A 21,504-nucleotide genomic window follows, 5' to 3' on the forward strand; every position below is an offset into this window, starting at 1 on the left:
GAACCAAGCATCTGCCCCTGGTGCTGTCAGTGCCAGAAATCTGCTCTTGCTGGCATCTGTTAGAAACAAAATATAGGAGACAGGTGAAACAAAGGCAAACAAAATTAAGGGCAGGGTTTTTCCACACTTTTTCTGAGACCACTTCTAACCTTTGCTGTTGATGTCTATGAAGGCCAGAGTCCGCTGGTTTGCTCAAAGGTTATAGACATAGTACAATAAACTACTCCAGGAGCTTGTGTGAAATACTAATACTTATAGGAATCATGAATAAATACTTTACTAAAAAATTGCTATTTAGTATTATTTATGCAACTACTGCTTAAAAGTTTCAAGTATAGGCAAAATGATTTTCTGATTTCTTGGGTACTCCAAGGACTTCTGATTGTGCAGCTTATTGGCATCATATTGAGACAACCTCCTCAACCCATACTGAGATATACACTGCTTTCCCTTGTGTACATATTGACACTTCACACAGCTGACAGCATCTCTTCTCAAACCAAATACAGGGCATTTATCATCCTCAAAGCAAGGACCCTTTGCTTAAAGCAAATAAGTCTTCTGTGTACTTATTTGCCTCCTTAGGGTGTTGTTGCTGATACCTCTCCCCAGACAGTGGCACCTTCATCGCAGGACACCAGTGGTCAGCAGCAACAGATAGCAGTGGACACGTCCAACGAACACGCACCTGCATATTCTTACCAACAATCTAAGTAAGTTTGGGCTATGGCAAACTGCTTCCCTCAAGATCAAGTACCTTGAAATTACTCTTTCAAGATATACTTGTTACTTTGTGGTAAACAACCCCAAAGTTAGTGGCAAGTATATATTTTGCTCATAATTATATGACTAGTTCGGGCTGGATTCAGGAGGGTATCTCACATAACCTTGAGTGAACTCAAAGCATATGACTCTGGTCCCAGGAAGTGGCTGGCTGTTACATAGGGGATGAAAGTGATTGAGCCACGTGTTTCTGCTTCTCCGGAATTCAGAATTCTAAGAACAAGTCCAAAGAGAGCAAGGATTCCTCAGATCTCTTTGCCACTCCTCAGCTATTGTTTCACTGGGCAATTGGCCAGAGTAATTGGAGGTATCTTTTACTAAAGAGGCACACTGCAGTCATTTCTACAGAAAATAGATTATCATACATTCTTGGAAAAATTGTAATATTCTCACCTGAAAGTGTGGGGGAACCTGCATTTTGTTCTTAGTCTCCTCACTGTTAAATGAAGACAGTGATACACTGTTTGCAAGGTTCCTTTGAACACCCAGTTAAATGTTTGTGAAAAAGGATATTGTTAGATACAAAACAATAGATACTTACTCAGGAATTAAATTGCAAAATGAAGTAGTCAGTTATGCTTGATGGTTCTTAAATCATTCATAAAGGAAAATATATTTGACTTTGTACTCAGAAAATATGTAGGCTCAAATTTGACAGCTTTTTGTTGAAACCAAGGGAATTAGCAACAGAAAAGTCTACATACAGAAGCTTTGGCATGCGAACTATTCAACTTTGTAGATAACAGTCAAACCCTTAGAAAACAATGAATTCCCAGATGGTCCTCTTAGAAGAATGTTGCTCCTCTTCCTTGTCATCGTCTTGCTTGTTAAAGAAAAATATTATTCAGACACTCGTTAAAAGAACAAAGAGGATTTTATTCAGGATAATTTCAATGTGTGTCAGGACTGTCATAATAGGAGCGAGAGACTAGGCTCAACTCAGAATACAACAGAGACAGCTGGAGATGGATACCCAATCAACAGAGAAAAAGAGCCAGCGAATGAAAAAATACCAAGAGGAAACAGCAGGGTAGGGGAACTGTTACTAAACTGGCTTAAAAAGTGTTCTTATTGAGAGCAGATCAAGAATTGATACAGGAAATGTGGGAGATGAAGAAACTGATCAGACATGGAGAATGATTAAGTATCAAGGGTTGGGGATTCTGTCTAAATTAACGTAGCAAGCTTCTTGGAAAACTAAACTACGTAGACCAGGCAAGGATGCGATCAAGGTCTAGGCATAGTCAAGAAGGGAGCTGAGATTAGGTGGACTGAAATTTGGACAAGGAGAGAAGGGTTGTCCATCTACCTTCCATGCACATTAAGAGATTTGCTTATTGTTGAATTAACCAAAGCAATAGAATCTTCTGATTGCAGTTTAGTTTCTAAATTCAGCTGTAAAAATTAAATGTGTTGAGAATACCAGTTAATATAACAAATATAAAGTACTACTATTGTTATCAATAAAAACTGTCAAAAAATATTGTTACTGAGTAAGCAGGCTGTTGTCATTGTTCAACTGACCTACATCCTGTGTGAATCACTCTTCATGAGCAGACAACATGGTGATCTCTAACTCTCTGGTCCAGGCATTTTGGAATTTTTTCATCCTGGTCAGTGGGTTATATTTAGGGGAAAGGATCACATATGTCCTATGTGAAAGCAGACTGAGAGACACTGGTGGGAAATAGGAGACACTATGTATGCTGATTGATTTTATGTGTCAATTTGACTGGGCTATGAGAACCTCAGACATTTGGTGAAGCATTATTCTGGGTATGTCCGTGAAGGTGATGGGAGATGGGATTAAAATTTGACTCAGCAAACTGACTAAAGCAGAGCCCCTCCTTAATGTAGGTGGCCCCATCCATGGAGTTAAAGGTGTGAATAGAACAGAGACACTGACCCTCCCAGGAGTAAAAGGGAACTTCTGCATGAATCCTTGAGCTGCAGCACTGGCCTTTATCTGCCTTTGGACTCATGTGAAACATTGACTTCAACTTGGATTTTGAAGGCTGGCAATTATACCATCAGTTCTCCTGGTTTTCCACTTTAAGACTCAGCCTGGAACTATACCATTGGCTCTTTTGGCACCCACATCTCTCCCTTCTCTTTCTGTTTATATATTTATTGTATTTATTGTTTTGAAAAAGATACTGGAGATTGAATGCAGGGCCTTTCCCTTTACACTAAGCTAAATCCCCAGCCCCGCCCCTTTATTTTCTACTTTGAGACACAGTCTTGATAAATTGCCAACACTGGGATCAAACTTACGATCCTCTTGTGTTAGTCTCCCATAGTGCTATATTTATATTTTAGTCTGCTGTACTAGAAAACCCTGACTAAAACACTATTTGCCAAGTATACTTCACAAGCCTCAGTGAATAGGCAAACCTCACCTTGCATCTTCCAGAGCATAAGGAAGAAATGAGAAATTTTATGTCCTCAAACTTTCCTTTTCATAGTTAATAATTTCTAGATAAATGAAAGCAATGTTTTCACTCATCCAACCAATGATTATTTATGGATCACCTACTGTTAGACAACCAACATTCTAGGTGCTAGGAAAAGACCAATGAAAGAAGCATATTTCTCCCCTATTTTATTGGACTTTACTTTCTACTAGGAATAGACTCATATGGAATGGATATGTTAAAAACAATAAAAAAGAAACAGAATTCCTAAGCAGATTATTCAAAATTTTTCTTCTGATGGAAGTGATGAGTTACACTCCTAGTACTTGGAGTAGCAAGCCTCTTGTACACCTGGGAACTGAAAGACATTTTAAAGCTCATCTTGGAGATACTGGAGACAAAGCATTCAGAGCAGAGGAAATGGGCTTTTTGGAAACCCTGAGAGGGGAATAGAGGCTGGACTGTCCTGGACCAGAGCGGGGGAATAGGAGTAGAGAAAGGTGAACAGGCCAGCCATTATTAAGCTCTTAGATACTTGACTTTCTATAGGATAATTACGCGTGGTTTTATTCTAAGTGAGCTCAGAAATCAATGTAGGCCTTTTAAAAAAAAATAAATGATATGATTGGGTTTACACAGAAATGATTCTATCACCAATGGAGCCTGCACGTAGAGGGTATAAGTCTCCAAACTGGCCTGACTCTCCCAGCCCCCAGCCTGCACGCCAACAGAGGCACTACTCTCCATGGGGAATTCATCTCAGCATTCCAGGTGCCGTCCACAAACAGGAAAGGAGATGAGATAGGACAAGGACTTTTGCAGGGCCCAGAGAAATCTAGAAACATCTAGAGACACCCAAAAAGTTTACATTGGACACTTCAAGGACTTTTCCCACTGGGATACAAGGCTGCAAGAAAACTTTAACCACAGATGTTTGTTAAACCTTCCCGTGCCCTCTTTGCATCCTTAGAAAAGGGGCACACTTCTTTGTTGGGGCAGATAGCTTTGTAGCTCTTTGCCTACCTGCATTCAGGTAATAAAACATATATCTAGTTGCTTTCATAAAAGCCGGTCATTTGGTCTCCTGCCTTGTGTTTCATTAGAGAGGGGAATGCTTCAAGGATTATTTTGGAGATGCAATTTTCCCCCATCTTGTAACTATGTAGAACTTCTGCCCCTGCCCACCTGTTGAACTGAGCTGTAGTTTCTCCTCCTTGTCATTCCACATGAGACAATCTCTTCTTTCTCAAAGATGTCCCCACTTAGGGGTGAAGTACTTTTCGTGATTATAGCACGATATGGTGGGGAAGGAAGTTCTGTCTGACTCACAGAGAACATCTCACCTCCAAGTCCAGGTTCTAGTTCACTTGTACTACCTGTGTCACACCAGATACTGTAGCAAGAAGCATTGTCCCACTCCTCAGGGTTTAGCAATCTAGGGTAGGATTTAGATCTATCCGTACCCAAGATACACATACTTTAATGGCAAAAATGAAAAAGACTCACAAGGGCTATAGTAACAAGGGAATGCATTTCATTTCTCCTAGATTGGTATGTTTTGGTGGAAGTCACGTGAATTGGAGCAGGGTCTTGCAGGAAGTAGTAACATTCCAGATGGTGTCACAGCTTGACCCACGTCCAGGGTTAAAGGAGAGAGTATTTCCTTGAGAAGTGGAAGGAGGGTAGTAGAATATCATGGAAAGGCACATCCAGATTCTATCAGGTGCCATGTTGAGCTGCTTAGCCAGCAGCTCTTTTTTCTACATCTGTTCTTCCAGCTGAAGAAAAACAACAGATTAGGAAGCAATGGAAATCAATAGTCTGTCATTGTTCTGGTTCAGGCAGGAAGGACAAAAGGTGGGTGTAATGGTGGGGTTAGAAGGTTCAGTGGAAGGTAGATTGAAAGTCAGGAAGAATTTACACTTCCAGAGAAATTAAGGGAGTCATTAATACCAATAGCAGAGGCAGATAAGAGAAAAGCCCAGGAGGGTGTGCTTGTGGAGATGGATAAGAAATATAATTATCCTTAAAGTGAATCAATTTCAAGCTTTATCCTTGAAATATTTGAGGTATATATTGAGGAAGTCTGAGTCTGACAAAATACAACTTTCACGGTTTAAACATGTTTAAAATCATGGTTATACCACATTTGCATTGAGCTGTGGAGTATTGTGATGGATGGTACTTAAGTTTCAAAGGATAGTAAGTGACTAGAATGAAATCACTCATCTCGTGTCCTCATGGGGGCAAAATGATGACGAGGATTCCCTTGTTTGAAGGAATAGGCATTTCCTCCACCCATGAAGGAACATCTGTTACAGGATGTTCCCAGGTCATACTCCTCACTGCAACAGCCAGAGAGGAAAGCACTTCGGAAAATGGAACATTTCAGAAGTACGGCATGGAAATACCACATGCGTTGCCTTGCAGATATTCCTTTAAACTGATTTTAAGAATTAACAAGCCTTTTTTGTATGCTTAGCTTCCCCTTTCTGAAATGCAAAAAGTGTTAGGAGTCTTTGACTTGAAACAACAAAATATCAAATGAAAAAGAAACAACACACTAAGACAAACACCTTTAAAGGTGGCAGTCACTCCTGAAATTTCATAAAAGGAAGTAATTAATGTGACTCTATCGGTTTTGTCAATTTTCGTCAAGGAAATCTAACCTATGTAAGACACGCGATTCTTCAAAAATAGTTCAAGAAGGCAGTGGAAATTGAGCTAAATATCTACATCATGCGCACAGGGCTCTTTTTCGCAGTAACCTTCACAGGGGAAGATTTGAAGGATTTACAATCACTCACAGTGACAGCTGTCAAACAAACATTCCTTAGAAAGCAGGTGTATAGCAACTTCTACAGATTGATATGTGCACTTAATAAACCTCCCTGCTCTGCTTCTTAAAGTAATCTCATCATACTCACTATGAAAACTTCACTCTGATTACATTTGACCATTTTCTAGATGTGGGGCTATATTACCTTGAAGGGCCACCAGAAATCTACATCATGACAGTTTTGTTTTGAGATGAAGCTTCAAACAATATCCTAAAGTTAGTTATAGTCTACTATAGATTTCCCTAAATTCCTTTCATATTCCTTCTTGGAAAGTATTTCTAAAATAATCTTGCCAATCCACATTATCTTAAACAAGCCATATTTCACAAATAGCAGCTCATTTCCAACATCATTATGCTAATTAATATGCCACTACTTTCATCAGGCAACCCATTTCTAACAATCATTATGCTAATTGAGATATGGATAGCTTAAAGTACTTTGTACAAACCTCTGGCCTTTCTCATTAAAGGCTAGCTAACCTCCTGGGAGTATGAAATTCTGATGAGGGCAACTTAGTGCCCGTGAAAAATAGCTTGAGGCATCACATGTACGTTTAACACTAAAATGTCTGCGCTAAAGATACTGTAAGTAAAGGACAGCCATCACGATCAAAGATGGCAGGAGGAAAGCTTGCGGGAGTGTAAATGGTGTGCCTAGGAATAAAGAAAATGTATTAGGGATATGTCAATAAATACTTTAATATTCCAAATTCTACTCTCCTAGTTAAAGCAGAGGACTTCGAAATTTGTATTTATGGAGGTTTTTCCATTGGTAGGAAAAGCTATTAATGTAAAAGGGACTCTGAGCTCTTATCACAGAAGGAGGAAATGATGGCTATGGTTTACTGTGGAAATTTTATAGAAATTCCAATTCCCATTCAAATTACCTGTTTTTCTTTGTGTCACACAGGAAGCCTTAAACATAACAAGATCTAAAAAGCATATCTTCAAACAAAGTTAAAATCTAAAATGCACAGCTGTTCTTATTCTAGCTTGTGTCATCAGTTATCTTTCACTTCTTTGGAGCCTGATTTTCTTCTTTCTTTAAATGTGAGAATTCAGTCATTGTTCTCTAAAGATATGAGCTGGGACCCTACAACAGAAGAAAGATTTACCTTCAGGTTCCCAGGTTGGGGTTAGACAGTGCCTACAGCACTTCCTTGTTCAGGTGTGTGGGACAACCCTGCTCTAAACTCAAGGAAATGTTTGCCTTAATTTCAGTTCCCTTCAAAGTCATCAAAATACAGTAAAATATGGTAATAATATACAGGACCTCCTCTGGGGCCAAATAAATACTTCAAATGTTTTACTTCTTCACAGAATAGAATATGTGCTGGCTTCCTCCTATAGAGTTCCAAGATATTAAAAACTAAATTATTACAGAAGTGTAATAATATATTGATTATCTGTTAGTTATTTTGATGTTAATATAAAACATTTTCTACTTTTCCAAAAAATATTTTCTCTTCCATTGGTATCTTTACTGTGCCTCAGATTCATCTTTAGTTTACCTGTAGCTCATCCCACAGTGGAAATATAGTAGGCAGCTTTTCCAAACTCTAGACCATAAAACACTTCTTTTTACATAACATCACATGAAGCTAGTCTGTAAGAAATTACTCCGGGAAATACAGAATCATTACATGATTTCTAAAAAAATAGATTTCTGAGACTGTTGTTTGCTATTTCCCAACCTATTCAGTCTGCTGCTATTGAAAAGAAGATTGAAGAGAGAATTCAAAATGGTTATGTTCTCAAATTCAGTCAAATTTTCAGTCTACAAATATTTGCTTTGACATTAAAAGATAATTGTGTTACCACTGGAATAGCATTTGATTTTATTCTTCGAATCTTGTCAGGCTCGCTGAACTTCCATGAACACCAAATTCCCATAGGTTGTCACTATCTGGTAATGTGTGAATTGTACTTCTGAGTCATACTACATCTATGTGCAGGTATTTTACAATTTGCAAATTATTTTACTACTTAGCTCTTTCACATCAATTCAGCTTAAATGTATACTCTTACTAATGAGCACAGCCTTGAGAATTTAGAATTGTGTTTTCATAGGTATCAGTGCAATCCCTGATCAGTATGCAAATGCGCACATCACATCTTATCTACTATAGACAAGGCAGACAGAAGTGAGTTTCAGTTGTATTAAATAGCAACACTTTGTGCCTTCAAGCTTTAGTTAGGAATGATGAGTATGTAAAGTACAATCATTTGTTTTCAGACAGTAATGAGGCTACTTTTAGGACCAAAACAATTATGGGAGAGGGTTACTAGAAAGAGTTGTGTAAGGTTATAAACCTAAAAGTAGCCTCAACCTAGTTCATAAATATTGATGGTACAATGATCAGTGCCCAAGTACCTGACCAGAAAGTGTCTTTTATTTGATGGTTGTTTATGGAATGAAAAAACCATGATGTTTTAGATTCTTTCTGTTCAATGCACAATGCAAAAGTGTAAATGGCAATAAAAATAGACCAAGACTTTGTTTTCATAGCAAGGTAGACACTATATGCAAATAGAGTAAGCCTATAATTTACGAAAGGTAGAGAAAGAGAACTGAAATATTCTCTAAAGAGAGCTAAAATATTCATATTAATGGTTCATAATATTACTACTAATAAAATTTTACTGGGGCTGGGGATTTAGCTCAGCGGCACAGCACCTGCCTGGCAAGCGCAAGGTAGTGAGTTCGGTTCCCAGTACTGGAAAAAAACAAAAAAAAAAACAAAAGACAAAAAAAAAAAAAATTTACTTATCATTGTGGCTGTTATGAAAATTGTAATTTCCTTTGTTCTTAGAAGAAATCCAACTTTCTCATGTAGCAGACATGGAAAAAAGATGTAATTTTAGAGACTTTAAATTATTTATAAATATTTCAAATAGTCAGTCTATCAATTTGTTTCTCTCTATACATGGTTCTAGGAGCAAAGACATTAGGTTCCTAATAACAACAGCTATCCCATGATGACTTTCACAAATTAGGACAAAGAGACCTTTCTGCATCATTTCAGTGTAAATAAAGTACAGTGAAAACATTTCTGAAAGCCTTTTGTGAATCTCAATGAGACCAGAACACTTACCAAAATCAGAGGCAGGCCTGTGCAGATCCCAAGGCCTTGGGAGCAGACACTGCACTGAAATTTAGGCCCCCTCCCTCAGCCACTGGTCTTACACACCTATACTCAGCCATCCTGAGCTTTATTTACTGAATTAAGCAATTGGATACCAGCAAAATCTGCAGTGTTTTCTCTGGCATTCTATACCCTGAAGGAAGAGACCTTCCTTTTAACATGGTCTATAGATAAAGCTGCCTCTTTATACACCATAACTTACTCATTTAATGAAGTTCTAATCTGTGAATAGAAGAGCTAAGTGTAAAGTTCAGTCCCCTAGAAGCTTAATCCTGTAATATAGATGGAGCTTCGGAGCTTTGGTTAACTCAGCCCACCTGGGAAAAATGAAATACATTAAAATGATATCTAGTTAATCACCTATTATGGACATTGCTCTTCTCCATATGCCTAGAGAGTAAAAAGTAGAAATAAAGTACAACCTCTGATGTCAAGAATTCTAATTCTTTTTTTTTTTTTTTTTTTTTGAGATAGGGCTCTTGTTATATTACCCAGGCTAACCTCAAAGTCTTGGGTCCACACAGTCCTCTCGCCTCATCCTCCCAAGTGCTAGGACTATAAGTGCCTCCAGCTAAGAATTTAAAATCTGGATGAGAGCAACAAACAGGAAAGAACAATTGTCTTAAGTTTTGGGCCAATAACGTTTATGTGAATCTACTTGGTAAACACCACAAGATAGCATGAAACTCAGTCGTTATGGTGCATAGTGGGGAATCACATATTGTTGACTGAGTTAGTCACGAATCCCATGAATCCCATGGTTAGTGATGAATCTCATGTTGACTGAGTTAGTTCTGAAAATATGTAAATACTTCAAGAATCTCTACTTAAAGAGTACATAAAGCAGGTCTTAAAAACTAGGTGCTATGCTCATAGGAAGTTGAATTTATTCATTTGCTATTGCTATAATAAAATAACTGAAATTAGATAATGTATGAAGTTTTCTTTGGTCACAGTTTGAGGGGCTGAAAGTCCTAAATTCTTGAGTATGTTCCCACAGAGATCTTATTTTGGAAGTCTGGGCTCCAGTATGGCAATGTGGAAGGTACTCCTTTAAGAAACAGTATCTAGAGGTAGGTCTGTGTAGATGCTGCCTTTGGAAGGGATTAAGATAGCTCTCATAGGATTCTGAACTAGTTTGGAAGGCAAATTGTTGGGAAAGAACAAGGCTGACCCCTCCTTAATCTCTGCTTCTGGTCTCATTGTGTGATCCCTCAACACCGGATCCTTTGCTCACAGTTTGAGGGGCTGAAAGTCCTAAATTTTGCCTTGAATGAAGAAACTTCACTGAACAAGAAGTTAGTTGGCTTCCAGTTTGCACAGGCATCAATGGAAGGCTTTTTTTTTTTAATTTTATATCTCACTCAGTGAAACAAAAGTTTTTATGTGCTGTGCAAATGGTTCCTTCATGTGGCATCTCATCTGTTTGGCCACTGGCAAAGGACTCCTTGGTGGATGATATAGTAGGATCCGGTGTTGAGGGATCACACAATGAGACCAGAAGCAGAGATTAAGGAGGGGTCAGCCTTGTTCTTTCCCAACAATTTGCCTTCCAAACTAGTTCAGAATCCTATGAGAGCTATCTTAATCCCTTCCAAAGGCAGCATCTACACAGACCTACCTCTAGATACTATTTCTTAAAGGAGTACCTTCCACATTGCCATACTGGAGCCCAGACTTCCAAAATAAGATCTCTGTGGGAACATACTCAAGCCATATCCAAGCCTTGGCAGGCGAGATGTCTGAGTACATGCAGGATATACATGTAATATTTAGTGCTTTTGGATAAAAAGACACTGTTAGTCTATTAACTTTAATGTTTAATGAGATGAAACTCTCTAGCTTGAATATGTTCGTGAAAGTGACTTTGACAATTTCATTGGCTAAATATGCTTTTCGAATTAAATATGCACTTACAATTTGTTTCATGTGCATGTGAAAAGGCCTCACTGCCTTTTAAGGAGATCTCACTGGAAAAGAGCACAGAAGGCATTTTAAAAGCTGTGACGTAACGACTACTCTTATTCCATTGTTTCCACAGACCATAAACAGAACAGAAGAATGTCCGTCTGAAATTTTGCCTTGAATGAAGAAACTTCACTGAACAAGAAGTTAGTTGGCTTCCAGTTTGCACAGGCATCAATGGAAGGCTTTTTTTTTAATTTTATATCTCACTCAGTGAAACAAAAGTTTTTATGTGCTGTGCAAATGGTTCCTTCATGTGGTCTGACGGTTTCTTTTTGCCACCTTTTTCTTTTTTACTTAAAGGAAAAGAAATCCCAGAAGAGGGGGTGGGGTGGGTATCAAAGGTTGACATTATATCTGGAAGAGCATTTGAATTCAAAATTTACCTGAAAGTATAGATAGATTTTCTTCTTTTTTTTTTTCCTTCTATTTTTTAACAGAAAACCTGATGTCAAGAGATGGGCAATCCAAAATGGAAGCAAATGGTCTTCTTCAGTAATTAAGCTACTTTTTCTTTTTCCCTTCCTGTTTAAACCTAGTGGGTTGTTTTTTCTTATTTTATTGTATTTTTTTCTTAGAAATATTTAGGTAAGGTTTATCTTGAATCTTAATTGCCTTAATTTTAAGGACGTCAAAGGCTCTCAAGGCAAGCTGTCAACGTCTTGTTAAAAAAAATAATTCAAGAAAGAATTGAAATATCGTGCCAGCTTTAACTGGTACAGAAGTTTAAGACTATGAGTTTTTAGGGTGAAAAAAACTGTACAGTTTAAAAGAAAATGTTTTTCTTCATTTGAAGAAAATTTGTTGATAAAAGAAACCATGGCAACTGCAAGAATTGGGAAATGCTGGGACTTTTCATGAACTTTGTCTTAAGTGTTGACACAAATCATTCTAGAAGGCTAAAACATTTTATGGTAAAGTTATTAACGTTGGTTTAAAAACAACTGCATTAGAAATAATGCGTGTTTGGGGGGCAGAATGCAGATTTTTTTATTTACAAAGCGTGATTGCTAGCAAAAGCATTAGTGCTTTTTATCTGCAGTCTTTTTTATGAGCTTTACAAAGTTTTTAGTCAGCTTTGCTTGTCACATTGCAAAACTTAGCTAAGAGCATTAAAAACAAAACAAAAAAACATAAGTAGGTAGGAGCTTATGGTCAAAAAGTGCAAAAAAAAAAAAACAAAAAAAGCAATAGATAGAGAAATTGTTGACAATTTCTGTAGTCTTTCCTAGTTGTGATCAAATTCAGCCTATAGATGGCCTATTTTATACCAAAGATGAAGTGACACCCTATTACAGTCCAGAAGGTAGAGGTTTTTTTTTTTTTTTTTCCTTTTCTTTTCTTTAAAATTTTATTTGACCTACAATGGCCGGACCAGTTCTTACTTTGTTGTTTGTTTAAACTACCGTCCACTGGTGTTTTACATACTGCAAAAAAATTTTTTTTAATGTACATTTGTTTATAATAGAAGTTCGCACCAACTGTGTTCAGCAGTCCCAGCATAAAGAGTTCTGGATACCAATTAATAGAGCCGAGGGGCTTTTAAGTTTTGAGCTTCTCTGGTTCCTTGCTAGCTCTCTTCAATGTGACACCTGTGTTAATGGCCACCAATAAGCCACGAGACATGTATAAGAGGCTGGACTTTCTGTGGATTTTGAACTGATGATACTTCCTGAAGATGGCCTGAAAGGTCTCTGAAATCTCATTTGTCAGAAAAGCTTAGTGATACGGGTTGAAATGGTGAATGGTCTCCTGCAAAGGTCTCATGGTATTTGTAACAATCGTCTTCCTTCCAAATTCCAGTACCTCCTGGTTTTGTCTGCTCACCACAGTCTTCTCATCATCCACCATGAATGGCCACCTTGACACTGCATTCGGGGAGGGGGCATCTTCTTTTCATCTCTTTTCATGGTATATTCATATCTTGGTCTTGCCTGAAAGAAAGAAAATATACCTTTTTATTTCAGTTTAATTTTCTGAGGCAAGAAGTACCAATAACATTGAGGATTCTCTTAGTGGGATTTAGGGAAACTCTCAAAATGCTAGTTGACAATCAAGAAATTGTATCATAATTACCAAAAGAATAAGTATCAATAAGTACCAAAAGAAGTAGATTTGATCAGTCATTAAAGCCAAAGGAGATATTTATATAAAGAATGGTGTAAATTTGTATCTAAATTGACTTACCTAAAAAACATCTTTACATTTTTGGTTCATCAAGTCAACATTAAACCTATACAATTTAACCTGAAACTGAAGAAAATGAAATGGAATTTTATCAGTTGAGCTACTCACAAGAAGTGCATTTTGGTTGAATCATTTGAATCACAAAAATGAAACTTTTTACAAATAAGTACAGGAACTTGACTTTGTGCAGAAAGAAGAGGGCAATGTATAAGTGCACTATGAAAGAACACAGAGTAGACTTTTAAAAACTCAAAAATATAAAAGGCAAATCATATTTTCAGTAGGTCAGTATGAATAAGGAGTTTGACTCATATAAAATTGCCAATATTCCACTATTTAGTTGGATCCTGGTTTTCTTATTTGCAAGCCCATGATGGAAGCTCAAACCCAGAGTGACTGCACAGCTTTGTAGTCTCACCACTGGCAAAAGATAACAAACTGTGGCATGTGCTGGACAGAAAGTCAACTGATCACACCCATCTTAAGGGTTTTCCATGCTACAGAGAGAACCCGAGATTTAAACATTCTTCCACTGTATCCTCCAGCATCCCATGGACTGCCATGTGGTATTATCTTGGAAAATGAGCTCCTCATATTATGGGGGTGGTACAAAAAACATGCATAAGAAGTACGTTTTCATGCTCTTTTTCATGCTCTGAATTCTTCGCATACATAAGGATTATCCTGGGCATAATTCATTTGAATATAAAACCAATATGCATTCCTTTGTTTCTGTACAAAAAATACCAAAAATATATATTAATGTGATACAAAGAAAGTCTCATTTATACAGTCAGCAATGAGGGTAAGAGGTAGCTAACATGTGGCTGATAAATGTGCCTAGGTAACTTCTTGTTTCTATTCAAAACTGCTGCTTTATTTATACATTTAGGTACTTTTTTTCGACTATGAAATTTCAGTAGTCTCAGGAAATTATTCTCCCTGTCATTTTGTGTGCCTGTGTGTTTTGTGTTTGGATTGTTTATGTCATAACATTCTATAAAATATGTTATTTCAAACCAAAAAGAAACAAAATGATAAAAAAATGCACATGTCCAAATTTGCCCCCCTTTTGTCATTCTACCTAAGAACTGTTTTCAAGAATCCAGTCTTGGGGTTTGGGGAGGAGCTATTAACAGGTAAGCAGCATTAAATCGTATGAAAAATAAAACAACTCAAAGTATGTGTTCAAAATACCCAGATATCAGAATCCAAATTTAGTCAACAATATATACTGTGGGATTTTGATCCTATTTAGAACTAAAATCCCTTTTGGATGAAGTTAATTTTCTTTGTATTCTGATTTACCAAACATTTATTTTTATGTGTCAATTTTTCCTTTTGACTTTAATTGCCATGCATTATCCTGCACATTCGGAAACAAACTAATACCACAATCCAAATAAGAGAAACACCTTCTCATCCAAACTCTTTTCATGTGGTCAGTGGAAGACCAGAGATAAAGAGCAGATCATTTCCGCTATGAGAAGCTATTGTCAAGGGATGCAAAGTGTGTATAGGAACCAGAGGCTCCCGCTGCACAGCCATATCTTGGGAGAACAACAAAGTGCACACTGTGAGCTAAAGGTAATCCTAGCAGGTGCTGATGACAGTTTGTTTTTCAATGTTGATTTGTCTTTTACATGGAAACTGAAATAACATTCTAAAGAAAATCCTCTCCTTAACTTTGTGGTCAGTATTAGTTTGTTTCCATGGTAAATTTCAACAGTTCAGACAGAATATTGTCTCATATTTTACTTTAATTAATTCTTTATGTGACTTCAGCAGATCTGCCATCTTTAAAAGCATATGACTCCCTTTCACCACTTCCCTAATGTATGACAACCTGGCATTAGAAGTGCGCTCATGCTGTCCTTAGAGACAGAAGGTTAAGCCCTGAGGAAGGCTGGGTGGAGCAGGAAATTCACATTATCTCACTATGGCAAAAAAAAAAAAAAAAAATACACTGCAGAAAATTGCTTTAAAAATTGCTTTCAGTTCATGTATAACCAAAAAAGTTCTGAATTCTGGTTTCTTAAAAAATTTTTGAATATTTGAGATATCTCTTCTATGGCTATGTAACATTTACAATGGCCTAAAATCCCCAATACTGAAAAGTGAGACTTGAGTTGAAGAGGGCCTTTGCAGTCTTCTCCATGATTGAACAGAAGTTTCGATGGGCTGTCTACACAGATCATGCTGTTAAAAGATCACAATATATTTGACAATTCAGTCTCACTCCTAATTTGAGTGCATGAATCATTGCAGATGAATTGATAAGCAGAGAGAAATTCTTAAGTGTTCTTGTGATGTGTTTTTAGATGATTTAAAATGGAACAAAAGGACAACATTTTTGTATATGTACAATAACAGTCAGCACACCGAGGAATCACACATCGTAATACAGTGTGATGAGTCATAGACTCTTGATCTGTTCTCTTTGACCTGAATAAGGAGTAAAGGATGGGATCTTACTTTTCATGCTGTTGTGGCTGGCGTGCTTCACAACTGTGAGTTTACTGAAACTGACAGCTTCTCACTTCAGTCTGAGGGATTGGCAGCATTTAAACAGGCTCATTGCTTGTGCACACTGTACATTTCCTGTGGCTAAGTGATGATGAAATTTCATTAGTGAAGAAATTTGGCTTACAAATAAAGTGTCCACTATAGCATTGGAAGACGGTCAGGTATGACTGAAGATTAATATTTCTTTCAAAACATTTTAAAATATGGCATTGGCCCCTTAATTCAAACACTCTTGGTTTTGGCTTTGTGGATTATGTGTTCAGGAAAGTATAAAAGCTCAGTGTTAAATCCCCAAGTGTCCCCAAAGATCTATGAAGTGGGAGGAGGAGTTCATGATCAATTAATGATTTCTTTTATGTGTGGTTTTTACCCCAGAGTATAAACACTCACTGTCACCAGGGGAAAAAAAGATGGGTGATCTCTCAATATTTAGCTCTGTGTATCTTGGGTGGGAAAATAATGCATCAGGAAAAGTTTCTTCTACCCAGGAAGCTCATGGAATCGAGTTTGTAACCGAGCTTGGAGCCTGCAGAAAGAACCACGAGGCCACTGAATCACAGTTGAGCTTTTCCCAAAACTGCCCCATTTCTGAGTTTTGCAGAAATACTATCGCTCTCAATTTCTGAAGGGCTAATTATCCATTTTGTGTATGTTTGTCTTTTCTTCTTGAGAATTAGGCCTTAGGCACTGTTTCCTTTCATTAATATTTCACCCTGGGGGTGGAAAAAGAAACAATTGGAAATAAAATTCATATTAGTTACTTAATTCTATTATTACTTAAGTATTGATTTATTGAGAGTTTAAAGTGATGAAGAAAACTTGTACCAGTGCATTATAAACCCTGGGTTTTGGTAATTCATAATATCCTTTTCCCATTCTCCACAAATAATTGAGAGTCGGCTGTATTCTCGCGGAATATAAAAGAGAATATTGCGGCCAGGGACTGGGCTTCTCTCAGAAGAAAACTGTTTTGGTTTCACTCACTTTGCTGAAAGTTAAACCAGTTGAAAAAATAAACAGAATTTCTGTTAGGAGAATATAATAGCTCTCAGTTAAATATACATTCATTCCTTTCCTTAAGTTTGATGAAAAAATGCATTACTTTTGCTATATTTTCACTACATTACTGTATCAAGACTGAATGATTTGACACTGCAGTGCAAACTCTTATGATCACAATTTTCATAAGTTCAAAGTGTAACCTTAACGTTATACTTTGTATTTAAATTCTCTGGTCTTAGATTTTTAAGAAAGATGCTCTGTCCTCTTCCCAAAAATGTGCTATTTCATCATATACAAAACAAGGAGTTATTTCATACCTTTCAGGACCTATAAAAATAATTTCAAAGAGATACTTGAAAAAAATTTCCCCAGTTTGCAAATAAGTGCTTCCACTTATTTAAAAATATAATTGGAATCTTAATTTTTAAAATATGTATAAAAGTACTCTATGAGATACTGAGTTTCTAAGGAAAATGGGACACAGCTTCTTTTAAAACCCTTATTTCAGGCCGTATTCAACCTCATGCGACTTCTGAAACATCACTCAATTTTAAACTTTATTTAAAAACATTTCTGTATTGCTGTCTCTGTTATGAAAAGTTCTGTAATACGATGGTGTTTCTGGTTTTATTTTTAATTGTTTCATCTGTACCACAGTCAAATTAGATTCCATATTTTCCCTATTTCTTGGGCTTTCTTTAAATCAGTGGATCTTAGGTTTAAGTTTCTGTTTTCTTTGATGAAGCTTTCAATAAAAAATGAAAATAAAATCATTGAAGGAGGGCTGCTGTGTTTGTGTACACTCGCTCAGACCTGTCATGGGAGCCAATGGGTGGGCGGGGGCTGTCTCTGTATTTAATTGGATACACTGCTAGATTTTCTCTAGGTAAGATCATTTCTGGTGACAAAAAGAGTGTGAGGGAAGGATTCTATTTATGTAGGGGGCTGAAAAAGCCAGAGTCTGCCAGATTTTCCTAGTTCTTTTATTTTAATGGGATACATGTAGATACTAGTAAAGAAAATATAAAAAGAATTCTTATTTCTATGAAAAAATAAAACAAAACTTTCATAACAAAATAATTAGTTAATATTTTATGTATTGTGATCTTAAAAGGATGGCTACAATATTACAGTGTGTCCAAGACCAAAACAAAACAAAACAAAACAAAATGACTTTTTCTTATAAAGAAGAAACAAAAGAACAAAACTTTCCTTCTGTGGAACAAAAAGAAAATATTAGTATGGATGAAACAGATTAAAATATATTGTAAAATATTTCTGAAGCTTCAGAATAGATAATTTGGGGAATTATTTTAATTTCTCCCTACTTCCTATTTATCTAACATCATAAAGAGAGTGCAAAAAAGAGATTCTCATATGAGAGAAGCCATACAGTATTTAAGCTTGTGTATCTGACTTATTTCACTTACCACTGTATTCTCAGCTTTCATTCACTTGCCAACAAATGATTCAACTTTATCTTTACACCAGAGTAGAACTCCATTACTTAAAAACACCGCATTATCTTTATCCATTCATTTGTTGACTGTCATATGCTGTTTCCAAGATCTAGCTATTGCAAAATGTGCTGCTGTAAACATAGGATATTACAGAGCTAGATAGGTAGTTCTGTAATATGATGACTTTTGATTCATTTGGGAAAATACTTAGAAGGAAGAGCTGAGTCAAATGGAATTTTTATTTTTAGATTTTTGAGGAATCTCCACTCTGATTTCAATAGTGGCTGTACTAGTTTAAAGTCCCACCGACGATGTAGAAGAGTTCCATCTTCCCTGCAACCTCATCAGCATTTATTTGATTTTTAGACAGTAGCCATTCTTTCTGGTGTAAACAATAGATTTAATTTTTGTTTCTGTAATAACCAGTGATTTTGAACATTTTTCATTGTACATATTGCTATTTATATTTCTTCTTCTGTGAAGTATCTATTCATTTCAGTTGCTGATTTCTTAATTGGGTCTTTTATTTTGGAGGATCAATTTTTTTAGCAGTATTTATTTGATTTTTAGACAGTAGCCATTCTTTCTGGGGTAAACAATAGATTTAATTTTTGTTTCTGTAATGACCAGTTATTTTGAACATTTTTCATTGTACTTATTGCTATTTATATTTCTTCTTCTGTGAAGTATCTATTCATTTCAGTTGCTGATTTCTTAATTGGGTCTTTTATTTTGGAGGATCAATTGTTTTAGTTCTTTATATATTGTAAATGTTAGTCTTCTATCTGAGGAAAAGTTGGTAATTTTTCCCCATTCTGTTGGTTATCTCTTCACTCTGTTGGTTGTTTTCTTTGCTGTGCAGAAAACTTAATTTGTCTTTTGTTTGTTTGGTATCAGAAATCAGTCTTTCGTTTGTTTGATATCGAACTCTACCTCGACCTCATGCTTGCCAGGCAGGCGCTGTGCTGCTGAGCTATATCCCAGGCTCAAACCTTTTAATTGGAAATGAATCTAATTGTTGATTCTTGGTTTTATTGCTTATATAATTGGGGTTAGATTTTTTCCTGACACTCCAATAGAATCTGATTCTATCAGATCCTGGGCTTTTTTTAGTTGATAGTTGTTTTTTTTTTTTTTTTTTTAAATAACTGCTTCAATTTCTTTGCTTCTTACTAGAACATTCAAGATTTTTACTCTTGGTTCAGTTTGGGTAATTCATATGTATCTATGATTTTTTCCATTCCTTCTGAGTTCTCTATTTTTTTGACATAAAGATTTGTGAAGTAGTTGGCAACAATTTTCTGGATTTCACCAATGTCCATTGGGATTTCAATTTTTTCATTTCAAATTCCATGAATTTTGTCTTTTATTTCTTTTTTTTTAAATTTGGTAAGATTGGCTAAGGATTTGTCTATTTTTTTTCTTTCAGAGAACTAGCTCTTTCTTTCTCTGTCTGTCTGTCTGTCTGTCTTCATTTCTCTGATTTTTGCTCTGATCTTTATAATATCCCTCCTTGTACAAACTCTGGGTTTGAATTGTTCTTGTTTTTCTAGGACCTTGACATGCACCATTAGGTTATTTGGGGTCATTCTGTTTTGCTAATGCAAGCATTCACAGCTGCAAAGCTCCCTAGTAGGACTGTTTTCATTGATTCTCATAAATTCTGGTATGTTACACTGGCTTTATCATGTAATTCTAAGAACTGTCCTATTTCTTCCTTAATTTATTCTGTGATGCACTGACCAAGAGTGTTTAGTTTCCATACATTTAAATAGTTCCTGTGGTTTCTTTTGCTATTGGTTTCAAGTTTCACTGCACTGTAATTTGATAATATACACGGTAAAATTTCAATTCTTTTGCATTTACTCAAGTATGGTTTATTAGACATTATATGGTCTATTTTGGAGAAAGTACCATTTGCTGCTGAAAAGAATGTATATTCTATTGCTGGATGGAGCACGGTAGATATTAAGTACATTTATTCAAGGTTTATTTGAACCCTGATGTTTCTTTGTTAAGTTTTTGTTTAGTTGATCTACTTTCAATAGTGGAATTTTGAAGTCACCCACTAAAATTATATTAATGTTTAGCAGATCTTTTATGTTCACTAGTGTTTGGTTTATGAAGTTGAGTGCACTGTAGTTTGGTGCACATATTTTTATAATTGTTATCTCTTCCTGTGAAATAGATCCATCAGCCAATATATAATGCCCTCTTTGTCTCCTTTGATCAACACTGGCTTAAAGTCTACTTTCGGAATAGAGTAACCATTCCTTGTTTTAGGGCTTCTGTTGCATGGTTTATGGTTTTCCATCCTTTCATTTTTTTGGTATATGAATTTATTTCAGTGTTAGATATATTTCTTGTATATACCATACCATCAAATTTTGTTTCTTGATCCATTCTACCAATCTGTGCCTTTTGATTGGCTAATTTAGTCCTTTTACACTGATAGTTATAACTGATGTGTGTTGACTTATTTCAGATCTTTATTATTTATTTTTCTCTGTTTTTCTTTTTTCTTCTTCTTCTGAACCTTTTGGTAATATTAGCTTCATTGTCTCTTTCTATGAAGTCCTTAACTCTTTTTTTGAGTTTTGCTCTTATGGTCATGGATATCTTCTTTTCTTTTTTTTTTTTTTTGGTTTTTGTCTGGTACCAGGAACCGAACTCACGACCTTGCACTTGCCAGGCAGGGGCTTTGCCGCTGAGCTAAATCCCCAGCCCCGGATATCTTCTTTTCTTGTGATGTTCTTGACTCTGTTTTGGAGTGTTGCTTTTATGGTCATGGATATCTTCTTTTCTCTATCTCTTTTTCTGTTGTTGTTGTTTTGAAACATGGTCTTGATATGTGGTTCAGGTGGCCCTGAACTCCCTGTGTAACCCAGGTTGGCCTCAAAATCCCAGTGATCCACCTACCTCAGCCTCCCAAGTACTGGGATTACAGGAGTGTGCCACCACACCATGATAGTCATGGAATTTTTTACATGCTTTTTATCGCAGAAATATCTTATTACTTCATTATTGAAAGATAATTTTGCAGGGTATAACTATCCAGGTTGGATGTCGTTTTCTTTTAGGGATTGAAACACATCATTCCAAACTCTCTTTGTGTTTAAGGTTTATGTTGAGAAATCTATTGTAATTCTAAAGTGTGTGTGTGTATATGTGTGTGTTTT

General features: G+C 36.3%; 1 protein-coding gene across 6 annotated transcripts in view; it reads left to right on the forward strand.

Annotated features, from left to right (window-relative positions):
• The window catches only part of Rbms3 (RNA binding motif, single stranded interacting protein 3), a 679,403-nt gene extending 661,760 nt beyond the window's left edge, over window positions 1-17,643 (forward strand). For 3 of the 6 annotated variants that reach the window (XM_013515628.1, XM_013515629.1, XM_013515627.1), the window contains 2 exons: window positions 586-713; window positions 11,227-17,643. In XM_013515628.1, the coding sequence (XP_013371082.1) occupies window positions 586-713; window positions 11,227-11,233 (135 nt within the window). In that variant the 3' untranslated portion in view covers window positions 11,234-17,643. Of the gene's footprint in view, window positions 1-585; window positions 718-11,226 lie in introns of those variants that run through there. The other 3 variants (XM_005387516.2, XM_013515630.1, XM_013515631.1) reach the window with 1 other exon arrangement.
• Window positions 17,644-21,504: the final 3,861 nt, after the last annotated feature.

The sequence above is a fragment of the Chinchilla lanigera genome, unplaced genomic scaffold (assembly GCF_000276665.1).
Source record: "Chinchilla lanigera isolate Chin_1 unplaced genomic scaffold, ChiLan1.0 scaffold00029, whole genome shotgun sequence".
In the NCBI taxonomy this organism is placed as follows: Eukaryota; Metazoa; Chordata; class Mammalia; order Rodentia; family Chinchillidae; genus Chinchilla; species Chinchilla lanigera.